The sequence below is a fragment of the Salvia splendens genome, chromosome 11, assembly GCF_004379255.2.
Source record: "Salvia splendens isolate huo1 chromosome 11, SspV2, whole genome shotgun sequence".
Lineage (NCBI taxonomy): Eukaryota > Viridiplantae > Streptophyta > Magnoliopsida > Lamiales > Lamiaceae > Salvia > Salvia splendens.
Genome location: NC_056042.1, coordinates 22727661 through 22755626, shown reverse-complemented (window position 1 = coordinate 22755626; position 27966 = coordinate 22727661). Strand labels below are relative to the sequence as shown.

The window sequence follows — 27966 nt, the reverse complement described above, 5'->3', positions numbered from 1 at the left end:
AGAAATTTAGATAAACTATTACTAAGATCAAATTTAGTTTACTTGGGGTCGATTTGTTAATCAATTAAATATATTACTAGATTGATTTTAGTTAAATCATTAATTCGAATGACATAGTAATTAACGTTATCATATTTTTTAAAGATATTATTATTATTATTATTATTATTATTATTATTATTATTATTATTATTATTATTACTCCTTCCGTCCCACAAGAATATACAATCTTTCCTTTTTAGTCCGTCCCACAAGAATATGCACTTTCTAATTTTGAAAACTCTCTTCTCTCAAATGAAGTCTGACTCATTCTCCACTAATAATACTTTATTTACTTTTTATCTCTATCTCTTTCTTACTCTACCAATTTCATATTAAACCACTTGTCAAACCCAAAGTGTATATTCTTTGGGGATGGATGAAATATTATTTTTCTCTATTTTAAATAGTACTCCTTCCGTCTGCCATTAGGAGTCTAATTTCTTAGCGCAACGGGTTTTAAGAAATGTTAGAAAAGTAGGTAGAAAAGAGTTAGTGGAATAGGGGTCCTTATATATATTAATTTTAAATGAAATGTGAGTGGAATGAGTTAGTGGAATGTGAGACCCTATTACCATTCGTGATAAAAGTGAACCGGGACTCCTATTTACGGACGGATTAAAATGAAAAAACGGGACTCTTATTCACGGATGGAGGGAGTATTATTATTAATTTTTATACATTATTATTATTATTATTTTCTTTTTTATAGTATTATTTTTTATGTTACTTTATCTTCATTTTAACTGTTTATAAAAAAAATTATCATTTAATACACAAAACATACCTTCTATTATAAAAATAGAAACTTTTAAAATGACAGAGTTTTTATGTATAATTGATAAAGTAAAAGAGAATAAGAAAAAAATTAGTAAAGTAAGAAAGAGGAAGTGAAAAATTGATAAAGTAAAAGAAATTAATGTGTAGTATAAGATTAAAAAAATACAAAGAATTTATATTTTTAAAATAGCGGAGGTAATATTTTGTGAAGTATTGGAGTAGTTTTTAAATAGTACTAGTACTAATAACTACAGAATAAAATTCTGGAACGACGACTTTGAAATTACAAACACGATTTAATCTTGAAAAGTAAGTCGGCGGAGAGACCCTAAAACTGAAAGCTCCCAAAATATTTAAACACAGCCGGCAAAAACCATCTTTTTTCATCACCATTTGTGAAATTTCACCGATAATCCATTTCCCTGCTACCGCCGATTGCTTCTGGAGCTCGTATTTCCGGGTGCGAGCTTGCGATTCCAATTAATCCTCTGCTGCTTTGGTTTCAATTGCCACTAATTGTTTAGACTAGTTGCCTCGCGATTTCCCCCCTTTTATGTGCTGAATTTCTGTTTGATTTTGCCTATGCGTTCATGCTTTTGTGCGGCTATCATTCGCAAAACCTATTTTCGTTGTTTTCTAGCACTTGATCTGTTTACGTTCGGGTAATTTTGGTGTAGGGAACGAAAATGGGGCAGGATAAATTGTTGGTGATCACGGATCAAGTCGCTGTGTCGATTTCCGCAATCTCCGATGCTATTAAGAAGCTGAGAAAGGAAGAAGAAGTTGTAAAGGTGGATCCTTTGATCATCACTCAAGCTACCTCAGAGAGTAAGTTATTGTCGCTTATAAATTTTTCTTAGTTTAGATATAGCAGTAGTATATTGTATTGAAGAAATGTTTTATCAATTTATCATTGAATCCTCTACTGCAAAAAATTCTTAATAAAGTTGGTTTTCTTTGCATATGTATATCAGTATATGTTGTCAACTTGTAGTATAGGTCATTTATTCCTAATGTTGGAGGATAGAATACAGTTATCTGGTTGATAACATTGTGTTAATTATCGATTTTGAGTCTGTCTACCTACTCTAGTGATGACTCTAGTGCTGGTGATGTGGATTTAAAATGCTGGAGAAGAGTTCTCCAGTTAATTAGTACTTGAATAAATTCTCATCACCTGCATAAAAATCTTACTATTTCTGAAGGATATAGAAGCTTTGGTTGTTTTTTTGGAATGTGTTTCCATTTCAATGTTTTTTCACGGCAGCTCACTTTATTTATTTTTGTGTTCTTTTTATATCTGTTGGCAGGTCTGACATCACTGGAGTCGTCATCGATAAATGATGTTGTATCTCTCTGTAAAACATTGGAGTTTCCTAGTGATCAGTTGCTTGGGAATATCTCAAGAGTTTTAAAACCTGGTGGAACTGTCCTTTTTTATTTGGATTCCCAAACTGCCGTGGAACAAATGGTAGTTTGTTAGTTTATACGTTTTGTTCGTGGTGGAGATGTAGTCACCAAAAGGTTTTTCTATGTTAAGCATATTTGATAATTATACTTGGATTATCTTGCAGAAAAACTCTTCTCTGGAACGCGATTTGTTTCTTGCTGGATTCCTGGACATAGATAGGGAGTCTTTTGGGGTGTGTTTCTCCCTAAACCCTTACTTGACTTTATGTTCTCATATTTATATCTTTTTTGGAATCTGGGTTGATGTTGTTTTGTGATTTTCCCTTATGGCTTGTTCCATTTGTTTTAATTTTATTTTTTTGAGTTTAAATGTTGCTTTCTACTTGTGGATCCTCAGAATTAATTTACTGTATTTTACATGGACAGGTAAAGTGTAAGAAGCCTTCATGGAAGATTGGATCTTCATTTGCCCTAAAAAAGACTTCCCAAGTTCTACCAAAAGTTCAGATTAATGATGATGAGGATTTGATTGATGAGGATAGTCTTCTTACTGAAGAGGATTTGAAAAAACCCCAATTGCCCTCGAGTTAGTCATCATATTCATTTGTTTATTGTTCTATTCTATGCATAGTTGAATGTGACAAATGATGACAGCGTAGTGCTTCTCAATAGGTGATTGTGAAGTTGGAATCACAAGGAAAGCTTGCAAAAACTGCAGTTGTGGAAGAGCTGAAGAGGAGGAAAAAGTGAAGCTTGGGCTTACTATGGACCAGATTAACAATCCTCAATCTGCTTGTGGAAATGTATGTTGAATTACATGTGACTGCAAATCCATTGTTTTGCTGCTTCCTGATTTTTGTTGATATTAAGATTGACCGCATGAGATTTGGGCATTAAAGTAAATTGCAACCCTTTATAGCCTGGGCTAGATGCCCCCATGATTTTGAAGTTAATATCTTTGGGTAGAAGCGTAGTTGAATAAACACCATGGCATGCATATATTTGAGGCCATGTTCCAGTGAAGGTAGATAGAATGAAACAATCAAAGTTCCTGCTATTAGTGTTACGAATATTAATCTTTGAAGTTTGGATTTTTCTTAACATTATGTCCAGAATTTTTTTTTTTATTAAGTCAGATCTTTCATGCTTCCTCTGGAAAGGTTTTATAGTACTTGATTAACTTATCATACTGTGTGTGTCGTAAACTTGATAGGTAAATTATTTTCCAAGACACTGAACTAGGATTTGCCTATTCCTAATTATTGCTTTTATGTGGAGCATGTATAATATGTCGAATATCCATCGATTTTTACTATTCCTGCCGAGAGTCTTATCATAGCTAAATGTCACTTCATTCGTCTTATCTTGTTTGTTAAACTCTGCTCAGTAACATGTAATTTTACTTGACGGGCATTCCTTTTTGTACAGTGTGGTCTTGGTGATGCTTTTCGGTGTTCTACATGCCCTTACAAGGGTCTTCCAAAATTTAAGCTTGGCGAGAAGGTATGTGATGTGCAATAAAATTATGAGGACTTGGTATTTATGCATGTGGAATTGTGGACGTATGCTTGAAAACAATTTGAGATATAGTAGAGCATGATAGATCGGTTCCTTTTAAAACTTCATCTTATATTTTGGGGGGGTTTTGTGGGGTCTCAGTCTGATGGGCTAGGATCTGCAGTGAGTACTTAGTCTGAATTGGGTGACACAGTCTTGTGAAAAATTAGTCTGGTTCTTGTGTTTGGCATTCTGGTGATGTTCCACTAAACAAACTTGCCATAAATCTGTGTATGGCACATTTATTGATACCGAGTTACTGAGATATCGACCTCTTTGGTAGGTTGCGTTGTCCGGAAACTTCCTTGCTTCTGACATTTAACCATGAAGAGGCTGGAATGAGGATCCATGTTGGTATACAAGTGTTATTGGTTCATTACTAATTGGTCATGTGATTGTCTGCTGTGGGTTAGATTGAATGAACCGTGGTCCTCTTTGGGGTCGTGTTAAGAAATATTTTCTTGAATATGTGTTTTTGAGTAATAGAGTAGCTTCGAATTAGGCAGGCGCTTTGTCTTGTATGACTTTGATTTTTAATGATGTTTTTGTCATTGATTTTGATTCTATTGATGCAAATATATAGTATATGGGTAAAAAAGGAAAATAAGTCATAGTAATATGAAGATAGAATGTTAAATACTAGTAGTAGTAATATACTCTCTCCCTCCCACAAGATTATGCACTCTTTGTTTTTTAGTTCGTCCCATGATAATATGCATTTTCTAAATTTGGAAACTATTTTATCTTTAATGAGGTGAGGCTCATTCTTCACTAATAATACTTTAATTACTTTTTCTCTCTACAATTCTCTTACTTTATCAATTTTTTATTAAAACTCGTGCCGAACTTAAAGTGTATATTCTTTAAGGACGGAGAAAGTATAGATTAACCGCAGCTACCCCATATGAAATTGGAATCTCTTTCCTCCCCTCTCTTGCACTAACACAAAAAAAAGAAAGGGTAAAAGAAAAAAAGGGAGGAGAGTCCATGTTTAACAAGAGGAAAATAACCTACAAAATAATATTAAAAAGAAGTTATGTTCAAAATGTTATTCGTTTTTAGTGTTATTGGATGACATCTGATTGTTAGAGCATCCACAATCGTGCTTTTGCCAGCGGTACGGTTGTTGGCCCGGGCGGTACTATTCATGCCTGCTCTCTGGCAAGAGCACAACACCCACAACTGTGCTCTTCCGCAAGGACGAGCACAATTAATATAAAATTCAATTAAACAAAAACATTTCCATAATATTAAAATCCATTTAAAAACCACAATAAATATTACAAATTACATATAAAATTAAAAAAATACATAATTAAAATCCTAAAAATTAAAAATTACATAATTAAACTCCTTAAAATTAAAAATTACATAATTAAAATCCTAAAAATTAAAAATTACATAATTAAACTCCTAATAAGACTACGCATCCGGCGGGATCAACCCCAATTGTTTTTGGAGACCTTTTATCATGGTCTCGTGTGTTTCAAGTTGCGTGGGGGTCATAGATGACCTATCAGCCATATTGAGTTGGCTTAAGAGCATCCACAGCGAGTTGTTCGGGGGTGGAGGTGGCACATAGGGAGCGGGAGCGGCTTCGGGAGTCGAGCCGCGACGACGGTTGGCCGCCGCCTTCTTCCTTCCTTGGGGGCGGCGTTGGAAACCGCTCGGTCCGGCGTCGGGGCTACCCAAGTTAGCTCCGGCGAGTTAGCTAGCCACTTCTTCCGAGCCGGAGTCGGATAAGGCTACCGACCTTGATCGTTTGGAGGAGGCGCTAGAGGAGGATGTTATGCCTCCCTTATACTTCGGGTGCGTCCGCGTCTCCTGCCAAACGTTAAGATATTTGAACGACTTACCGTTCATGGATTGGTAGGTGCTCAGCGCGGCGGTGATGATGTCGACCTCGCTTCGGCCGCTCCCGGCATTCCGGGACTCCTGGATGAAATAGCCGTTGAACTTGCCAATTTCTTCGTTGGCTCGGCCGATGCAGTTGCGCACCATACTCTCGTTGCGCTCGATCGTTCCCGGCGGCCGGTTTGCATTGTACCGGCTAGAGACGCGCCACCAAAAGTGATAGCCGGATTGGTTCGTTCCAACCACCGCATCTTCGGAGATTTCCAAGTACGCCTTGAACAATCTTTCCATCTCCGCCGGTGAGTACGGTGTGCGGACACCGGCGCGAGATGGAGGAGTCGGCATTTGGGAAGGGGTGCGAGGCCTAGGCTCCGGTGTCCACCCGTAGCGCCCTTCGGAGGCACCTTGGTCGTCGATTGGGTATGGACGGTAGCCACCCGGAACGGCCGAATCTTGGGTTTGAGGAGGGGCCGAATATTCCGTTTCCGGACTAGGAAACGGTTGTGAACCGAACCATTCGGGGTTCCAACCGTGGGAGCCCGAAGGGTTATCGTCTTGGCCGGACATAGTGATGTTGTAGGGTATGAGAGAATGAAGATGAAAATGGATATGAGAGAATGGAGATGATAATGGATATTGGAGAATGATGATGAGAATTGTGTAGTTTGATGTGAATTTTTGGGGTGAAATTGAGGGTATTTATAGATGAAAGTGTGTATTTTTGGGGTAAAAAAATGAAAAAAATTAAAAAGGTGTAAAAAACGGTTATAAACGGATATATTTTTTTGGGGAAGTGAATTTTTTTTTATCGGTTTTTTTTAATAAAAAACCGATTTTTTTTTTAAAAAAAAATAAAAAATGTTTAAATGCAACGGCTACGCCGTTACGAATGGGAGCGCGCCACGTGTGCGTCCGCTGGCACGGACGTGCTCGATGTATCGAGCAGCGCCGTGCCAGCGGCGCGAGCGCAGCGGCTGCGGATGGCGTCCGTGCCAGCGGCGCGGACGGCGGTGGCGACGGACGCCACCGCTGCGCATGCTCTTAATATAAATACTTTTGGTTGGCACATCAGCTGTAATTAAAAAAAGAATATGATGATAATGAATGAATATTAAAATGGAGAGAGGAGGAGGGGGCTGAAACTCATTCATACAACAATCCGTTACACACACAACAGTGAGATCTGCAGCTATTTGCAACCATAATTCGTTGGAACAAACATCATTCTCTTGGTGAAGGGTAATTCACCAAGAATCCTAACCATAACCAAAGATTAGAACATATCCTTCCTTCATTAATCCAACACCTTCCCCTTCTAAAGTTAAGGATCTGCACTAGAAAACCGAGTGAGCTACGCAAAGAAAGTCACCTTCTACGTCTCATCCAGGTACCGTTGTTTAGAGCTGAGCTGAGTTGAGCTGAATGAGGCAGGAAGCAAACGGAGAAGAAGCTACAAAGGAAGACATGAGCTCTATTTACACCCCTGGCAACTCAAGTGGTCTATTGGATAAAAAGCCGGAATGAAGCTTATATCAAAGTCTCATCCTCGCGAGCAGCACCATGAATATCTGGAAGATCCGAACTTACAGAAAATCGAAGCCACCTCTTGTTTTCGCAGTGCTTCAAGCAAGGGTAGAGCGTAAGGCCGAGCATAATGGCTACGAGGCTAACAATCATCACTTTGAGGGAAGAGAGAGCCAAGACCACACAGATTAGCAAGGTTGGTGGAATGCACATCAGGATGGCCCCGGGTGTCCCCCCTGGGATCTTGTAAGGACGAGGGGCATCCGGGGCTATAATCCTGAGACGCACGAACGCCACAAACTCCAGCAACATCCCAAAGCAGTACAAGAAATTCTCAGCAGCTACTATCTCTTGGAAGCTCAACCACGAGAGTAGAAGCACCCCAGAAGCTGAGAACAGTATACCAACGAGTGGTGTTCCATGACGAGATCTCCTAGCAAAGAACTCTGGGAGCATCCCTCTTTCAGCCATGCCAAGAAGCTGAAACGAGTCGCTGCTCATCTCAGTCACAAACATCCCCATATTCGACATGGCTGCAGCGCCCTGAATCCACACTGTCAACCACACCCCTCCTAGCATCTTCGCTATCTCAGAGAAGTAACCATCGGCCCACACATCGCGTTGCAGAGGGACAGCTCCGGTGCCAATCAGCAGAGGGAAGAAATATCCAAGAACAACAAGGATTAAAGCATAAAACAGAGCTTTTGGCAGAGTTTTCTTCGGGTTATCTACTTCCCCGGCAAGAGTACTAATTGAGTCCCAATAATTCAAATTCCAAAAGAGGGTGTTGAGATACAAATTCCAGTTCACATTGTGAAGATCCATGACTAACCATCTCTCAGGCTTCAGCTCTGGGATTGAGATAAACCCCATCACCACAAAGGGGAGAATCGAGAACACCCCGAGCACCACAGCAACCCACCCCACAATGGTTAAACCCCTATAGTTCATGTAAGTCAAGGCAATCGTCAATGCCAACACCGCTACAACCCTAGGCAGACCCCCGGCTAAAGCAGGGATCCCCGACTTCAGATAATCAAGAAACAACACAGGATAAAGAGCATTGTCGATCACCCCACTCAGCCATTTCATCCACCCTTGCTGAAACCCCCAAAACGGCCCAAGAGCTGACGACACCCAAACCACATATCCACCATTTTCAGGAAACATTGTGCCCATCTCTGCAGTTATCAGGGCTTCTGGAACACTCCAAATGAATGGGAATATCAAAAACCCCGCGAGAGCGAGGAGCGGACCGGCTGCCCTCACACTATCCTCCACGCCAAACGGCCCGCCCGACACCTCATAGAAAATGAGGAAAACAAGGGGCAACAATGAGACTTTCTTGCCGTGATGCGCCCTAGGAGAAGGAGCTTCATTGATGCCAATATAATCAGCACCATTGTATTCACCCATTTCAATCGAAGCTTGCCCGCCTCCTCCCCCCTTCAATTTCTGTATTCAATTTCCAAATATCAAACTAATTGAGATCGATCGATCAATAATTTTATCAAAACAAAATAAAATATTCAAAAGGCTTAGTCAAGGCAGTAAATGAACAAATTAAATCACGATCCATAATCAATTCCACAAAATCCGCAACAGAAAAATGAGAATTGAGCCGCGCGAACACTAAACACAAAACCCTAGCACATAAAATCGGGAAATTAGGAGTGAAAATTGGGGAGATCTATAAAACGAGGTTAAATCGAATTAGCAGTATATGATAGTAGCAGAGAGGGAAATGAACATGCAGAGGTGGAAACGGAATCTGTAGCAGACGATTCACTCACTCTAAATGAAAATGAACACCTCCTAAAATGTTGCAGATTTCTGATTGAATTTGTTGTTGACGAGCATTTTTGAAGTGGAGTGCGTGTGTGTGTGTTTTCGAACATTGATTTTCAATTTCATTGCTGTTTTAACTGCCACGCACGTATTTCTGGCATGTGTTGAGCATTGCTTAATATATGTGGCCTCAATGCTTACTTTGCTAACTACTTTTTGGTGCTTACTTATTCATATCACACCAATACCAATTTAATTTCATTATGTTGGTATGATACATGTCATGTCAAACTTATTCCAACAAAATTAAATAATTTATCTTATTTATTAAGTATTATGGCAAATCTCTAGTCGATTATCAAACGAGGCCTTAGTGGATATGTCTCTTCGTAGATAAAATTAGAATGATACAAAGAAGATTATTATGACCATGCCTAAGGGTGATACACATAGATTGAGAAATAAACTATTAATGGTTAATTACTTGAAATTTTTTCTAATTAATCCCTTTGTCCTCTATTAATTAGCACCAATATCATTTTTTGTCCGTCCCCAATTAATTCACACCCTTAATTTTTACTACTTTTGGTAATAGACTCCACATTCTACTAACTCATTTCACTCATATTTTATTATAAAATTAATATATAAAAGTATGACTTACGTTCCACTAATTTTTTCCTCTATATTTCTTAAAACTTGTATCAAGTCAAATTGTGTTAACTAATGGTGGACGGAGAAAATATATAAAATGAGCATATAATAGATCAGGTCGTTGCCGGTCTTGGGCTTGGGTTTGGCTTCAGTTGGGCATGCCTGAGTTTGCAAGACGGTTCAACCCAGTTGACAATTCTAGTCTGATCGTTCATGGAGTACTAGTTTTTTGTGATACGTTGCTATTCTTATTTGATTATAATAAAAAACCATAAGTAACTTTAAAGTGCTATTAGTATTTTATCTTATTAAGCTCTTTTAAAGCCAAATTACAGAAATTTCTTCAACTCCCTCCGTCCCACGTTACTTGAGAGCCACAAGATTTAAGAAAGTTGTGTTTAGTGAGTTAAATAAAGTAAAAGAGAGAGTAAAGTAAAAGAAAAAATAAAATATGTGAGATTAGATGTTTTGTTTTTAGTCAAAAAAGAAATGAATCAAGTAACTTGGGACAACCTTTGGGACGGATGAAGTAAAAACAAAGTTTAATGTAAAAGCGGTGAAAGTATAAATGCAAGAAATGTTGAAAATCTCCAACCATTCTACGCCATATTTTATTTCAAGGGCTATTTTATTGTGTATTATTACATGGAGTATTACTTATTTTTTAGTTAGAATATTCCGAACGTGTTTCTTTTAGCCTAAGAAATGTGCAAAAAAGTGTTAATGGAACTTTAAGATAATTATAAGCACTCACACGCCTGGTCTCATTCAACCCTTCCAATAGTAATAATTAGCATAAGCGTGAGACAACATATAATTATTTTATATTCAATCATTTACAATCACTCCAGTGTCATTATTATATATGACTACATTTCATGCTATGTCCACGTGGTATTATATTATTATATTGAAACATATCCACATACTTTAAATACCTAAAAATATTAAATTAGCTCCTATAACTTATAAACTGCACACTACTTACTATAGTCATTTAAATTAGAAAGTATGCTTTTGTTTTTACATTAACCATAACGGAAATTCCCTAATAAATTTACCATTTCTGTGTGAATTTTGTCAAAAATATTTATTGCTAAGACCAAAGATCTAAAATTCAAACTTATTGTGATGCAGTCTTTTGAAAAAGAAACGACTGAGCTGAAAAATAGTAGTACTGTATTAGTATGTATCTATTTCGTGTATCGTAATTTGTAGTACTTGTTATGTATCTACTCTATGTGTTTAGTATTCATTTTATATTAAATTCAAGTTTGGTGAAACAATTAGAATATCATGTTAAATTTTGTGTAAACTACAATATTCTTAACAAGAACAATGACACAAATAAACGTGTGTAAACAAACCAAAGTTTTTATTTCAAACTAATACGACCCCATCCCTTTTATGAAAAATAAAATAAATTTTGAAATGAAAGTCGTTGATAAGTAAGAAGAATGACCCTCCTTCTTAAATGACTCTAGATATGCGATATGTTGGGGACATAATTATAAACTTGTTAAATTAAAAAGTGATGACCAACTCCCACAACTTGCAAAAGTGAAAGCTTCTAATAATAATTAATGTTGAAATTATCGTACTCGATATTTAAATATAATATATTTAAGCTATATAATGCATCCTTTCGTTTCGTGTTAGGATTATGGGAGGCATATAAGGCACATAACCTATGATAATTTCAACTATTCTAGAAACACAATATTAATTGTGTCAAAAGTGTGCAATTTAATTACTAGTTGGGACCCCTCGAATTAGTGAAACATCCGACTTTATAGATCTTCTATAATCCTATAATCCCATGCTTCGTTATGACGAATTAAACATAAATATTAGTAATATTGTTTTACATATTTATATGGCTAATATTAGATATGTAGTAATGGTTTAATAAGAACATTTAATTGTTGTGAGAGCAAATAATTTCTTTTTCAATTTTTAGATAGTGGAGATCTAATGCAGATGCATATTCTACTGGATGAATGTAAAACATCAGTTCAAATGAAACAAAAAAATTCAATTTTTGCTAATAACATATAATGAGTGTTACATGATGTATGGGTAGTGATAAAATGCAAACTTTAAATATTGTACAAGCTCCAAACTATGATTTTAAGCGTTAGAAAATGTCAACAGGTGACAAAATAATAGCAACAAATAATGTGAACATAGTGTCAACGGTTGATGCTGTGTTCGCATTTTTGTTGCTATTATTTTGTCATTTGTTGACATTTTCTAACGGTCCAGATCATAGTTTGGAGTTTGTATAATATTTAGAGTTTACATTTGATCACGTCCCTAGTATTCTTTTAGTTTTCTTTATAATGTAATACTAGTAGATTTTTTTGAACTGATTTTATGTAGTAGTAACACATAACTAACGCTTGCAAAAAAACACAAAAAAGGAAAGAAAATACATGAGATATAGTACTATATATGAACTACATATATGTAACATGACATGTATATATATATATATATATATATGAATGGACTTAAATATATCAAAAATTAATTACCTCGGCCACCAGAATCTGTGAGGTTTTAGTTTGAGCAACTGTTGCATCGCCAGTTGATTTCCGAGCCTCGGTTTCATGGCCCGAACCTAAACCCGAACTGCAGTTTTTTGGTTCTCCACTTTGTGCCATTGGGTTGGTTCGTGAAGAAAGGAGATAGTGAGAGAGAGAGAGAGAGAGGTGGTATAAGAATATGTTGAATTAAGTTATCATGCAGAGGTAAATATATATACAAAATTCCCATAATATTTTTTCGTTTTCTCATTTTTCTATATAGTCAAAGAAATGGAGTGTCTTGGTATGGGGAGAGTGGAGAGACATTGGAAGTAAAGGAGATATGATTGTAATGATTGTTGTGAATGAGAGGCTTAATTCTTTCTATTTTTTAATACTGTATTAATTAACATGCACGGCATCTCCCTCTTATTGCACATATTCATAACGAGATATTTCTAATTTTGAACACATGAAAATAATGTTTAGAAAGTTAAGTTAAGTATTGAAGAATTAAAATAGAAAAGTGAAGAAGTAATAAAGTATGAGGAAGTAATTATGTTATATTTTTGCTAAGAAGGAGAATGACCAGTTTAGACGTGGGATGTACTAAAAAGATATATAAGTCGCTTATAGTGGGACGAAAAGAGTGTTTATTTTTGGGAAAAAAGGAAACAAACTTGAAAATTAATCATATCGTGCAACTAAGCTCCTCAACCAATGTGGAAAATCTAACAGCTAATAGGACACTAAGTTTCTTTTTCCTTTTTCTTGAAAAAGGCAAGCATCATAATTTGCAGAATAGTATTATTTTAATCCAATAAGGTTAATTATGCCTTCATAATCACATAAGTTCTTCCATCAAAATCCACCATTAACCATAAAAATGACTATCACTTTTTATAAAATACTTTCTCAGTTATATAGGTTTCAAAAAGTTGGTGTCATACGTTACTAATAGTATTAATCTGGATGAAAGGTTAAAATCTTATCGAATCTCTATATTCTCTTCTCTTATACTCCACTTTTCAAAAGGTGATCAATGGCCCATATTTATTATGAGCTTGCCAGATCTTACGATGTATTATAGTTTAATTTTGATGGACGATTTTTGAAGGTGCATCAAATTTTGTATCCCCAAATTTCAGCATCTGTGTTAAGGGAAAAGCATAAAACAAACATGATTCTTAATAAAAAAGAATTCACTTTGATTAAACTGTAATTCATCTAAATATTTAATGGGTTGACCTAACATTTCTTCTACAAATTATGTCAAACAATACATAAAACAATATTGATTTTTTTTAAAAAGTAAAACGTAAATTAATGATTTTTTTTTCTAAAAACCCTTTGAAGCAAAATGGACAATTGTATTTATAAATAAGTAGTACAGGGCCCATAACACCCTTGTATTTTGTAACCGAAAGTAGAAAGAAATGATATGAACAATGGTGCTTGAATATACAAAAGAGAAAAAAAAAGTGGGTGGAATTGTTGATTAAAAGTATGCTAGTAATGAAACCAATTGTTCCTTTAAAGAAGATAAATATTGCAGGAAAGAAAGAAAAATGCTACAAAGTGAGCACGCGTGTGTTGAAATTTAATTATAGTGATGAGCCAAAAAAAAAGGGAAATGAAAAAATGACACCATAATTACTATTAGCTCCACAATTTCAAAAAATGAATTTGACAATTGAGATCAGTAACTAGCGCACTAGCCCATGTCGCTTTTATTTTTTGTAACATAGTAGTATCATATAGTAATATGTTTTCGTTAGAAATTATAACAAAAAATATTACTCCATAACTAAATAGTATTGTTATTCCTTACACACTTCATACTACCTTTCCCTTACATACCAAAAAATAATTACTTTTTGTTATTTTAATTTGTTGCACAAAATCAATGCACTTTTTAATTTTAAAAATATTTTTATCACACATTAGAGCACTCGCAATGGTTGGCCAATGGAGAGGCCCTCCCGATCGGCCCCATCGGCCAACCATTGCAGGAAGAGGGCCGATCAACCGCCCCCTCCCAAGGGCTGATACATCGGCCTTAGCCGATGAAGAAAGGTGATGATCAGCCATCCATTGTGGAGGATGGGCCAATCATCGGTCTATACTTTTTTTTTTGTGTTTATTCCATTTTTCTACTATAAAACCACATCCCATTATTTACATTTCCCACACCAACATCTTATCTTCTCTCATTTTATTTCAATACACTTTCTCTCTCTAGTACAATATTAATGTCTTCCAGCGACGTCCCCTTTGAACACATTGCAGGACCAAGCCACGGTATCGCTAACGAGTCCCACCGTTAGGGTGTCCCTCACGGATGACGCTCAGCGTCGTCGGGCATTTGTTGATATGCGCCAAAAAGAAGCCCACAATCGTCTACAACACGATATGGTTGAAGAAATTTGGGCACAGGAGCATATGCACGATGCTTTATTTTAGTTTTATGTAAAATTGCATCTCGTTGTATTCTTTTTTCCAATATTGTAATACAATGGATATTTGCTAATTAATATTTTTTGCATTTAAATCTATTAAATTTGATAACATATTAAATATAGAAGTGCTAAAAAATTTTAAAAAATAGTAATGATGTGGAAATGAAATGGAATGGAAGGGCCCTTCCATTGCAGGGAGATACGCCCTTAGGTCAAATGCTGATGTGGAATGGGAAGGCCCTTCCATTGTGAGTGCTCTTAGAGGATTAGCAATAGAAGGGCCCTCCCATACGGCCCTCCCATTCCACATCAGCATTTAACTAAAGGGTCTATCTCCCTGCAACGGAAGGGCCCTCCTAGAGCTCCCATTCTATTTCATTTTCACGTCATCACTATTTTATTTTAATTTTTTTGCACTGCTATATTTAATATGTTATCAAATTAAATAAATTTAAATAAAAATAAATAAATAATACATAAAAAAAATTTAATTGATCCAAAAAATGTGTCAACTTATTAATTAATTAGTTGAAAACCTAAATTAAATTGATCCCAAAATTTAGAAATACTAAAATTCTAATTTTGTTTATTTAATAAATTTATTGGCCACTAATAAGCCCAATAGAATTAATAAAAGAAGTTTAAATACAAATTAGGGTATTTTTCCATTTTCTTCCCTCACAAGCGGCCTCTTTCTTCGTCTAGGTTTCTTCTTCCTCTATCTCTCTTTCTTTTTCAGCAAAATTTTTAAAAAAAACAATGGTCGACGATCGGCCCATCTCCGCAATGGGTAAACGTCATCGGCCAATATCCATCGGCCATATGGAGGGAGGCGTTGATCGGCCCTTCCCCTGCAATGGTTGGCCGATGGGGCCGATCGGGAAGGTCTCTCCATCGGCCAACAATTGCTAATGCTCTTATAATTATAAGGTGGGATACACTATTGACTAATAATGATTCATTTATTTATATTTTATTCAATTTATAATATAGTTCATGTCAGTCTCAAAATATCTATTTTAAGAAGATGGAGAAAATTATATCTACATTTATAATACTACTCATCCGTCTCAACTAAGTTGAGTCGTATTCCTTTTTGGGATGTTCCAACTAAGTTGAGTCATTTCTTTTTTTGACTAAAAACAAAACATCCAATTACTCTTACTTTTTTCCATCACCTCTTTAATATCTTTATATATTTCTTACTTTATTCATCTCTCCTATTTTTTTAAACATAATTTCTTAATCCTTGTGTTTAAAAGTTTTGTATAACTTAGTTGAAACAAAAGAAATATTATATTTTGAGGTGCATGTCAATTCCTTATAAGGTGTAGTAAAAGTTAGTCGTTGATGTTTAGCTGAAATGGTATCACTAAAAAACTCTTACGAGGGAGTTCACTACCTTTTACTTCGTTACATTAAGCCATCCATAGCCATATCACTAAAAGTCTAAAATCATCCATTCACTACAGTTTTTATGTGTTTCATTCTGATTTAAGAAACAAAATCTACAACAATTCATTCTGTTAATTATTCACGGATCATATCATTTATTTTATTCATTTCTTAAATATTTTTTTAAATTTAATTAAAAATACTAGATACATTAAAAAAATAAAATATTCACATATAAATTAAATTTAATTATAATTTTAAATTAACATTCAAGTTAAATTCATACATTAAATTTTTATACTAATGAAATTCATTTGACAACAAAAGCATAAAAGCTATTAGAAAAAGAAAATCATAAAAGAGATAATTAAAGAGAGAACTGATTTTTAGTCACTTGACATTGCATTAATAATATCGACGGTCCCTATTCTTTAGAAATATCGGCAAACGTTTCTAGACTTGATACAATATCGCTGGAAGGACTTCTGCACTTTTTAAGACTTTTTTTAGAATGAAATGAGCGCTCGGTTCAGTTCAACCTAGGCCCATAGCTTATCTATTTTTTAACATTACCCCTTCAAAGAATGAAGGCCACAGAGTTCATATGTATTGATAATCTCCCCATCCCTTCCAAACCTCATTGGCCTAACATCAGTTATTAATTAACTAATACTACTAATTAAAAGCAATAAAATTAGTAACTGCAAAAACTGTTGTTGTTCAGCCTTCCTTCTTCCATCTTGATTTATTCTCTCATGTTCTTTCCCATCCCCACCTTTACTACTCTTTTATTTTGATAGATCATGGGTAGCCTCTGTAATCAAAGACACAATGTGATGTGTATCAGAGTGTCATATTTACAATCTAATATCAAGATTAAGCAACATCCCTATCAGAACACAGTCTGAATAACAGAACTTCATTATATTCAAGCATATATATGCAGTATGGTAGAGCAATTGACCATAACTTCATAACTTACATTACGAGCAACTCATAGACGATGAAAGCTTGTAATCAGCACGAGGCTGCAGCTTATTCCAGTAACTGCTTCACCTTGGTGATGTAATCACTCATTGCTTGCTCCTTAGTTTTTCCTGCCAACATCAATTGTGTTATCGTTTAATTTGATCGATCAAGAACAGATTCTACGCTGTGAGTGCCAATTGAATGTACCTTCTACGGCCTTCCACGCATCCCACTTCGCCCTGTCCCTCATGTTAAACATACCGGGACGACCTGCATTGAGCTACAAACTTAATCTAATCTCAATCAAAGTAATCAACAAAAATCTGCACTGACTATTTCCATACAAATGCACACAAGGTAAACTCAACATGATACAATTAGATAGAACTGTGATGTGAAAACTGAAAACTAACTCGTGTTGACATTCCCAACTGTAGCTTGCTTGTAGAGTCCATATAGAATGAGCCTGTTTTCATTTGAAGTGCTTTCAGGCAAGGTCTTTGCTTTCTCTGCATACTCCTCAAATTCTTCCTACATCGAAATTTTACTTTGAAATGTAAGCAACCTGATGTTTGGCCTAATGAAATCCGAACTGACCGAAGCAATTCAAGCAATGAATTAAAATCCTAACAAAATTGAACTTTGTGGTGAGAACTAACCGAAGCAATGAATTGAAATCCTAAGAAAATTGACCTCAGCACTAACCAAAGTGATCAATTGAAATGCAAATTCTACTATAACAATGTCTATTCAAGCATATTTCACATAAACTCAATTTCATATGCAGTAAGATAATTATAATGAAAATGATGAAGAAATCAAGCATGGCTAATTTTGAAACCTAAATCCCAAGCGAATGATTAAATCCATCGGATAAACCTAATTTAATCGATCAAATAGCAATCCATCCAGATTTAATTCTTATCCAAAAACAGATTTCAAATTCATCAACCACTATATATACCGCAATCCAGATCAATCCAACGCAGAAACATGTTATAGCAAAACAAATCAACTGGAGAAACAATAAACACGAATGCGCGGGAAATGAAAAACAACAAATTGTTCAAAATGAAATAAAAACGATGATATACTGGAGTGGTTTGTGAGAGAAAAGTACCTTCAAACTGTTACGATCCGAGCTCGTAGCTTCCCTATATTGATCGCAACTTCGCAACAATCAATTAACCGAACGATCAATTGCACCAACTAATCGATCGAGCTAAGACGAACGAAGAGGAATCTTATTGATTGATGAATACCACGAATACAACTCAAAGGAATCGGATAGGAACATTGGTAAGCTGTAGATCCACGATCTAAGCTAACATGAACAAACTCACACAATTTCAACGATAAGACAAAAGAAAGAGTAGCTACGCTTATTTATACTCTGAGTCTTAGCTCATGCTAGCTCACGCTTCTCTTCCATCTTCCTTCTTAATATCTTCCACGTAGGATCCTTCCTATTGGCTGCTAACACGTCATTGCCTTCTCCTCATTGGTCAAGACTTCTAACTAATGCCACGTCACCGCGATCTCAATATATGTCGCATGCATGTACTCGTACGTTGCATGCATGTATGTTGATCATGGTTTATAGTTATGCATGCAACAATACTCCACTCTTAAGGTTCCTTTTCCACAAGGAACCATGGAATTCGGCTTTATCCTTTTCCACAAGGAACCATGGAATTCGGGCTTTAACGTCGGCCGGCGATCTTCCTTCTACAATTTGTGATCGTAACAATCCCTTCCCCTTAAGATTCCTTGTCCACAAGGAATCATGGAGCCAAGCTTCTCGTGCTTTACCTTCCCAAACCTTCAATTTTACACTTGGCTTAGGAATCTCCGAACCAAGCCCTCATGTTTCATCTTTACAGTTGGCTGGGGAAACCAAATCGACACCAGCCAATCAATGTCACTAAGCTGAGACGTCTTCTTCATCACACTGCTGCTGCCACTGCTCTTCCCAACAGCCACGGTCTCCTGACTATCAGCCTCGAGAATGGGAATGGATTTTCCTTGTAAGATATTAGCTTTCCTAGTTGCAGCAGACAACCTTGCAAGATCAGTCCCAACCCTCTCTGAACTTGCAAGATCAGTCCCATTCCTTTCTGAAAACGACACAATTTCGAAGTGCTTCTTCCACGGAGAAACGTCATTGATATCTCCATCAACAATGTCAAACCATGTTCGCTCTAATGTTGCGGCCCTTTCATCCATTTCCACGTACTTCCCATTGATCCCTTGACACGAAAAGAGAACTCCTGCTTCCTTGAATTTCTTTGATATTGGAAAAATCATGGAATTTAAATCTTCCTCAATCACTTCACTAGGATGTGCCATGAGCTTCATCTTCACCATAGGTTTAGGACCCCAAATGAACATCCACAAGGACACACAATAATAGACTGAGATTGGTGAAGTCACATCCAGCTTCCCCACTAATGCATTTGGTCGAGCAGTTGGTAAGGATTCAGAATTCTTAAGCTGTTTTGAATCTGAAAATTCAAGCTCGGCATCCGAATTTTCCACGGCCAGATAGCTCGTTGATTTCTGATAGGAACTCAGCTTGTATGATTGCAATTCAGTGATATTCACCCTTTCTTCCTTCAGATTCCCCAAAGAATCTGCTTGTCTACATACATCCTCAGCATCAATCATTATCACGTCTACTCCAGCTTCAATGCATCTCTCAGCCCTCCTAATCAATAGATTCACATCCTTAACAAGCTCATATGTTCGCTGCACAGGGACTGTGTAAGATCCATGTGCTCTATCACCACATATAGGTATATCTGACTTGTTAAACTTCACAGCAAGCAGAGGCTTAGCTCTGAGACTCCCAGTTTTGACAAGCCTCACATATCTCAGAAGAATCTCTTCAGGAATTCCGAGTGAGCCAGCATCAATCTCAATAATGTCAAATCCCCATTCTTTGCATTCCTCAATAGTACTTGATATAGGTTGTGTCTTTTCTTCCTCGTGTGATTCGTGGCTGCCCCACTCCTCGTATCCCAGAGGATAACTGTTATCTCCAAACACCTTACCTCCAAAATCTGACCGGGAAAACACTCCATCGAATAGACCTGGTAAATACAGCAGTTCACTACTTCTCTGATCCAGTTGCCTTCCCACCACTGTGAACCCATTTTCCCACTTAGTTCCCAACTGCCCTCTATCATTGCAGATGCTAAATTTCCCACACTCGACAAAACCCTTACTACGATCAACAAATCCTTCGTGGAGCTCATCATCACATCGAGCCACGAACTTTAGCTTCACCGTAGGTCTCGGAAACCAATTGAGCAACCACGGTAATGACAAGCTATAATATAGCTCATTCACTTGCTCCAATTCCCTCCCCTTCTTCACCTCCATTGATTTCCCCATAGGCATGAATATCTCCACTCCCTTCAATACTGCAACATGCACTTCTTCCTTGCCCAACTTTCCCTCATGGTGATCATTCAACGACTCAGTTCCCTCCATCACCAAGTTCAATTCACCCTCTACCACATCTGTTTGCCATTCAGACAACTGCTGCTCACAGACTGCAGGCTCCGGTTCCAGCTCCTCTGTTTTCTGCACTGGAGACTGATTACACTCCCATTGTTCAAAATCGGTGTTGCAGTAGCTGCTGGAGTTCGCATCCATTGTCTCCATTAGATCTTCATCAGCAATTGCTCGATCAACATCAATTGCAACATCTAGATCAATCCCCTCATCTGCATATGTTTCATCTTCCATTTCACTATCCAATTCCAATTCAGTTTTAAGAGCTGGATTTCGAATACTATCCTTCGTAGAATAATCTACTTCATCCTCATATCGCTTTTTACGATCACACCATAAAACACTTATTGTAAGCTCTTGAAGCTTAGAGAGAGCATAACCTTCATCTAATGTTCTTGGTTCAAACATACAAACCGGTACTCGTATTTGATCTACTAACCCCGACAAAAATATACTCAATGCTTGATTCTCTTCTATACCAGCCCTAGAATTTAGCTCATCAAAAGCTTCAATATAACTTCGAATATGTGATACCTGTTTTAGACTCCGCAATTGAAAGATCAGATCATCTTCTTCCATTTCAGCACCTCGCGTCCCGGTGCCGATGTCCGGAGATCGATTGCTACCAGAGACGACACCACACGGAGACGAACTCCTCTTTCGATTATTAGAGTAATCACCACAAGACGAACTCCAATCGATCCACACCTCCATGATTGATGCAACTTAAACTAAATGTTGTGGAAGAACTGAAATCGCAAGCTCAATCCAGCTTCACTCTCTTCTCCGGCGCCGTCAATTGCATCACCGACGCCATAGTCGGAGGAACGTTAGCTCTGGATACCACTTGTTACGATCCGAGCTCGTAGCTTCCCTATATTGATCGCAACTTCGCAACAATCAATTAACCGAACGATCAATTGCACCAACTAATCGATCGAGCTAAGACGAACGAAGAGGAATCTTATTGATTGATGAATACCACGAATACAACTCAAAGGAATCGGATAGGAACATTGGTAAGCTGTAGATCCACGATCTAAGCTAACATGAACAAACTCACACAATTTCAACGATAAGACAAAAGAAAGAGTAGCTACGCTTATTTATACTCTGAGTCTTAGCTCATGCTAGCTCACGCTTCTCTTCCATCTTCCTTCTTAATATCTTCCACGTAGGATCCTTCCTATTGGCTGCTAACACGTCATTGCCTTCTCCTCATTGGTCAAGACTTCTAACTAATGCCACGTCACCGCGATCTCAATATATGTCGCATGCATGTACTCGTACGTTGCATGCATGTATGTTGATCATGGTTTATAGTTATGCATGCAACAATACTCCCCTCTTAAGGTTCCTTTTCCACAAGGAACCATGGAATTCGGCTTTATCCTTTTCCACAAGGAACCATGGAATTCGGGCTTTAACGTCGGCCGGCGATCTTCCTTCTACAATTTGTGATCGTAACAATCCCTTCCCCTTAAGATTCCTTGTCCACAAGGAATCATGGAGCCAAGCTTCTCGTGCTTTACCTTCCCAAACCTTCCATTTTACACTTGGCTTAGGAATCTCCGAACCAAGCCTCTCATGTTTCATCTTTACAGTTGGCTGGGGAAACCAAATCGACACCAGCCAATCAATGTCACTAAGCTGATACTCCTTCTTCTTGATGATTAAATAATTAAAAATTGTTTAAGTTGGTCAAAATTGTGATTAAAATCGTTGACCGTTAAATATTAACGGAATTGTTGACGGAGGACCAATTGTGATCCAATTTGAAATGTCCAGGACCAAAAAATTCAAAAGATAATGTTTATGACCAAAATGATAAAATGGACATATGTTCAGCAGGACCAATTTTGGCATTTACTCTATTATAATCTATCAATATCTAAAGGGACAGTTTTTGGGAGTCTATGTGGCACACATTTGAGCGGGAAAACTATTTATTGGGGAAAAAAAAGGCAAATATTATTGGATAAAAATTGGCCCAATGAGATGCAGAAAAAAATGGCTTCTGTGAGAAGTTTAAGACATTTATAAACTTAACCATTCACTAACCCTGGCCCTCATTCTCTCTCTCTCAACTGGTTTTCTCCAAAGACTGTGTTTATTCATTCATGTGAACTAATGTAAACTATTTTTTTGATTGCAGCTTATCTCATGGGAGTGAGTCAGCCCGGAATCCGTCGATCACTCCGGCGATAGACAAAGGTAGTATTTTTCAATCTACCTATTTCTGAAAATTTGAACACCAAAATATCAAGTTTATTTTACAAATTCTGTAAAACATGAATATAATTAAGAGAAAGATTTCTCACCGTGAACAACGACAACGCCGGCATGAAGGAACAGAGAGTGACGGCAGCAAGCCCAGCCACCGAATGCAGTAGCTGTCGGGGGCCGCAGAGGCAACAACTGGGGTGGGGGGTGAAACCGAGAGAGTTATGACACAATGGCGAGAAGAAGAAAAGTAGACGAAGGAGAAAAAGAAAAGCAGCGGAAAACGGTAGGCGGCTGACCGAGGTTGGTGCGAAGCAAGCAGGCGTGAAGTACGGCGGATGAACCGGCGATGCAGGGCGGTGGAGCGACGAGGCGGGTGGAAGGAGCGGCTGCGCGTCGGGGCGGGTGGAAGGAGCGGCGGTAGTAGCATATTCAATTGGGAAGAGAGAGAGAGGGGGTAATGGAGGCGCCTCTTGTGTGTGAAGAAGTATTAGGGTTAGATTAAATATTAATTTATGTAGTTAAATATTTGGGCTTTTTTTCAGGCCTTTTTATGTATTTTCTACAATAAATAATAATAGTGATATAATAATTTTATACTAATTGATATTCTCTTTTTTAGTGAAGGGGGGTTTAATTTGGTTGTTGGGACTTGGGACGATTAATTTATTTTATATCTGTCAAATTTTTAATAAATTAAGCAATATCCATGGCCAAAAATAATTGTTAATAAAATATACTCCATGCAATAATAATTTGTTTTTTACTGAATAATATAATAAACTTAGTTAATTTCTCAATTAATATTACACACTAATATTAATTTTATGATAATAAATTTAATATTAAACTAAAGTACATAAATTAATTTTAATTATTCTTGAGTTTAACTGAATATTAAAATAATACTCCTACTATTTTTATATGAAGTTGTAGTATGTCATTGAAGTGTTTTTGCTCTATATGTATTATATATTTTAAAGTGTTTAGTTAATATTTATTTAAAAATGTATAGTTAATTAATTAAAATATTTTTTGAATTATCTAATATGAGTATATTGTTATTGTACGTTTCTTATTCCAATTTCTACTCTTTGATCTTTACTCACACATATTTTCTTTATTTGTATATTTATTCTAATTAACTTATATTCTTTGATCCTTAGTTACACATATTTTTTTTGTCATTAATTTTATTGTTTTTACTCCACTTGGATCATAAATTAAAATTGTATATAGATAATACATCCATTAAGGAGTAGTACATTTTTTTTTAAATCTTCACATTGCTTTGAGTTCTTATTTTCTATATTTTTAGTATATTTTGTATTCATTATTTGGGCTTTAGTTTAGCCTTTTTAGGTATAAAGTGGGTTTAGTGGGTTGGATCTAATGGAGGATTTTAGATTTAAATAATTTGTAATTGTAAATTTTTATTTGAATAGAGTTTTAGTTTGGGTGTTGGGTTCTATTATTATGTATTTTAAATTTTTTATGTATTTGGCTTTGTAAATATATATTTTTTAAATTAAATTCTTTTTCATTAACTTTGATTTAATTTATTAGATTATATAATATTTTTAAGAATCTTACTTATATGTTTTTTAATACTTCTAATTTATTGAAATAAACATATATATAATATAATGTATATAGTATTATGTATTAAAATAATAATGATGAGGAAAATCGAAATCCTTTATTTCAATACTTATTTCCATATTACTAATCAAACTAAATGACAACACAAATATATAATCCTTTGTCTCATCCTATATTTACTTAATTGGAAATTTTAATATATTTTAGATAGTCGTATATATTTTCATAATATATTTTAATTAGTTTCCAATTAATTAAACAATACTATAAAGTTTATCGAATAAATTACGAAATTATATGAAATTATAAATATTTAAAATTAATCCAAAAAGTTTGTATGAGTAGGAGTTCAATTAATGTTAAATAAAACTCCATTTGTAATTTAGACTAAAGATAATACTAAAATGAGATTTTACAAATATGTAAGAATAAAAATTAAACACAAAAAGTTGAATTTTTATTCTTACAAATTTGTAAGAATAAAAATTAAACACAAAGTTTGTATGAGTTCTTATAATATAAAGTGTAGTATAAATTTTAAGTGATGAACTGTTATCACTTATTTTAAGTGATAATTAACTTTTTATATGTATACATGGTGGAAATAAAAAATTATTTTTTTCGTGTGCAAAATTTGCATTTAATCTTTGGTCATGCATATCAAGTTATTCCATGGTCTGAAATTAAACATAAGAAAATAAGTAGTCAGCTAAGATGTAGTAATTAATTAAGAAAATATTTTAAAAAATCAACTTTTTGTGTTTAATTTTTATTCTTACAAATTTGTAAAATCTCATTTTAGTATTATCTTTAGTCTAAATTACAAATGGAGTTTTATTAAACATTAATTGAACTCCTACTTTAGATGTAGTTTGATGAAGTTAATTAGTTTATAATCTTTTTGGATAAATATGATGTTCGTGTTTATTTGATTGAGCTCTGATAGTATATCCAAGTTTGATACAATCTCTAATTATTTTGCTGAATAATTTGAAGTCGTTTCGTATTCCTAATCATGCATAGCTTTTGAAGGTTGGTTTTCATGTTTTGTTGATAAGGAACATTGATCATTCTAATGAGTTGTGTAATGGAACTTTGTTGATAATCACACGTTTTGGTAATCATGTTTTCGAGGCGAAAGTTTTGATTGGTCATAACGTTGGTGAAAAAGTTTTGATTCTTATAATTTCTTTAACTTCTGACTACTGTCAATTCCCTTTGACTATTGTCTCAGGGGTGATTTAATTTGAAATATTTTAGTACGCAACTGTTGTGATTAAAGACATTAAGGTTACTATTGTTAATATTTTAATTATAATATCCGTGTTCCAAATTATTCATCATTTTGTATTACCATTTGCATTATGGGTATATAAAGAGGATAATATGGAAGCGATTGATAATTTTTTTTATGTCAACGTATAGATAGAAATATTTAAGTGTGCAAATGTGATTATAAGAATTTTGTTTAATGCTACATAAGATTACGTAAATATATATTTCCACATGCATAGAATTTATTTTTTGAATACATATGTTTTGTTGATTAAAATTAATGAACTATATTTATTTAAATTATATGATTTTTTCGTCTCATATCCTCATTTGCACATATATTTTCTTTTATTTATATATCTTATTCTAACTAACCCACTATTTATCATTAATCGTGTATCTCATGTTTGTCATTTGTTTTATTTTATTTTACTCCACTCATATCATAAATTAATATTGCATAAAATCGTTTGCCAAACATAAATATTACATTTCTCTTGTTGTTACTATTTATAATATTTTTAATCCTTTATAATGTTATGAATACTTATTATAAATAACACATTTTTTTAATCATAAATATTATTAATTCTCTTTATCCACTTTTTTTTTTATTTTTCTTATCTTAAAATTTAACTTCATTATTTAAAAATCTTATGCCCCGTGCATAGCACGGGTGATAACACTAGTTTTCATTAAAATAGATAAGTATGAACTCTCCCTTCTACGCACTACTCGGCATCAGAATTCAGATCGTAACTCACCTCCATCTCGATTATCCTTATCGAAAACATGGGTTTGAAGGTACTTTTCTCTCACAAACCACTCCAGTATATCATCGTTTTTATTTCATTTTGAACAATTTGTTGTTTTTCATTTCCCGCGCATTCGTGTTTATTGTTTCTCCAGTTGATTTGTTTTGCTATAACATGTTTCTGCGTTGGATTGATCTGGATTGCGGTATATATAGTGGTTGATGAATTTGAAATCTGTTTTTGGATAAGAATTAAATCTGGATGGATTGCTATTTGATCGATTAAATTAGGTTTATCCGATGGATTTAATCATTCGCTTGGGATTTAGGTTTCAAAATTAGCCATGCTTGATTTCTTCATCATTTTCATTATAATTATCTTACTGCATATGAAATTGAGTTTATGTGAAATATGCTTGAATAGACATTGTTATAGTAGAATTTGCATTTCAATTGATCACTTTGGTTAGTGCTGAGGTCAATTTTCTTAGGATTTCAATTCATTGCTTCGGTTAGTTCTCACCACAAAGTTCAATTTTGTTAGGATTTTAATTCATTGCTTGAATTGCTTCGGTCAGTTCGGATTTCATTAGGCCAAGCATCAGGTTGCTTACATTTCAAAGTAAAATTTCGATGTAGGAAGAATTTGAGGAGTATGCAGAGAAAGCAAAGACCTTGCCTGAAAGCACTTCAAATGAAAACAGGCTCATTCTATATGGACTCTACAAGCAAGCTACAGTTGGGAATGTCAACACGAGTTAGTTTTCAGTTTTCACATCACAGTTCTATCTAATTGTATCATGTTGAGTTTACCTTGTGTGCATTTGTATGGAAATAGTCAGTGCAGATTTTTGTTGATTACTTTGATTGAGATTAGATTAAGTTTGTAGCTCAATGCAGGTCGTCCCGGTATGTTTAACATGAGGGACAGGGCGAAGTGGGATGCGTGGAAGGCCGTAGAAGGTACATTCAATTGGCACTCACAGCGTAGAATCTGTTCTTGATCGATCAAATTAAACGATAACACAATTGATGTTGGCAGGAAAAACTAAGGAGCAAGCAATGAGTGATTACATCACCAAGGTGAAGCAGTTACTGGAATAAGCTGCAGCCTCGTGCTGATTACAAGCTTTCATCGTCTATGAGTTGCTCGTAATGTAAGTTATGAAGTTATGGTCAATTGCTCTACCATACTGCATATATATGCTTGAATATAATGAAGTTCTGTTATTCAGACTGTGTTCTGATAGGGATGTTGCTTAATCTTGATATTAGATTGTAAATATGACACTCTGATACACATCACATTGTGTCTTTGATTACAGAGGCTACCCATGATCTATCAAAATAAAAGAGTAGTAAAGGTGGGGATGGGAAAGAACATGAGAGAATAAATCAAGATGGAAGAAGGAAGGCTGAACAACAACAGTTTTTGCAGTTACTAATTTTATTGCTTTTAATTAGTAGTATTAGTTAATTAATAACTGATGTTAGGCCAATGAGGTTTGGAAGGGATGGGGAGATTATCAATACATATGAACTCTGTGGCCTTCTTTGAAGGGGTAATGTTCATTTAGTCCAAGGGGGCTAACAATTACTCATCACCTTTTCATCTCTAAACACACTCTTCTACCTA

The 27966-nt window shown here is 35.4% G+C and overlaps 3 protein-coding genes and 1 long non-coding RNA gene across 5 annotated transcripts; 2 read left to right on the top strand and 2 right to left on the bottom strand.

The window, feature by feature from the left end:
* The first annotated feature begins 1127 nt into the window (after positions 1-1127).
* LOC121756566 (anamorsin homolog) lies at positions 1128-4352 on the top strand. Its single transcript, XM_042152135.1, has 8 exons — positions 1128-1279; positions 1497-1647; positions 2130-2290; positions 2394-2462; positions 2656-2815; positions 2902-3032; positions 3658-3732; positions 4070-4352. The coding sequence occupies exons 2-8, from the start codon at positions 1506-1508 to the stop codon at positions 4106-4108; spliced, it is 777 nt and encodes a 258-aa protein (XP_042008069.1). The 5' UTR covers positions 1128-1279; positions 1497-1505; the 3' UTR covers positions 4109-4352.
* A 2380-nt stretch (positions 4353-6732) lies between these two features.
* Positions 6733-12314, bottom strand: LOC121755620 (probable polyamine transporter At1g31830). Of its 2 annotated transcripts, none has more exons than XM_042150938.1 (2): positions 12144-12314; positions 6733-8619 (listed from the first exon to the last, which is right to left on the bottom strand). In XM_042150938.1, exons 1-2 carry the CDS (start codon positions 12270-12272, stop codon positions 7168-7170), a joined length of 1581 nt encoding a protein of 526 aa, XP_042006872.1. In that variant the 5' UTR covers positions 12273-12314; the 3' UTR covers positions 6733-7167. The 2 variants fall into 2 exon arrangements, with proteins under 2 accessions (XP_042006872.1, XP_042006873.1); XM_042150939.1 differs by lacking the exon at positions 12144-12314 and adding an exon at positions 8958-9137.
* Positions 12315-16586: 4272 nt separating this feature from the next.
* LOC121755621 lies at positions 16587-17921 on the bottom strand. The gene is made up of 4 exons (XR_006040839.1): positions 17371-17921; positions 17165-17227; positions 16971-17085; positions 16587-16802 (listed from the first exon to the last, which is right to left on the bottom strand). It is a non-coding gene; the product is annotated as an uncharacterized LOC121755621 (long non-coding RNA).
* An 8372-nt stretch (positions 17922-26293) lies between these two features.
* On the top strand, positions 26294-27966 carry LOC121754980 (acyl-CoA-binding protein). Its single transcript, XM_042150266.1, has 5 exons — positions 26294-26380; positions 26970-27087; positions 27231-27293; positions 27373-27487; positions 27656-27966. The coding sequence occupies exons 1-4, from the start codon at positions 26369-26371 to the stop codon at positions 27432-27434; spliced, it is 255 nt and encodes an 84-aa protein (XP_042006200.1). The 5' UTR covers positions 26294-26368; the 3' UTR covers positions 27435-27487; positions 27656-27966.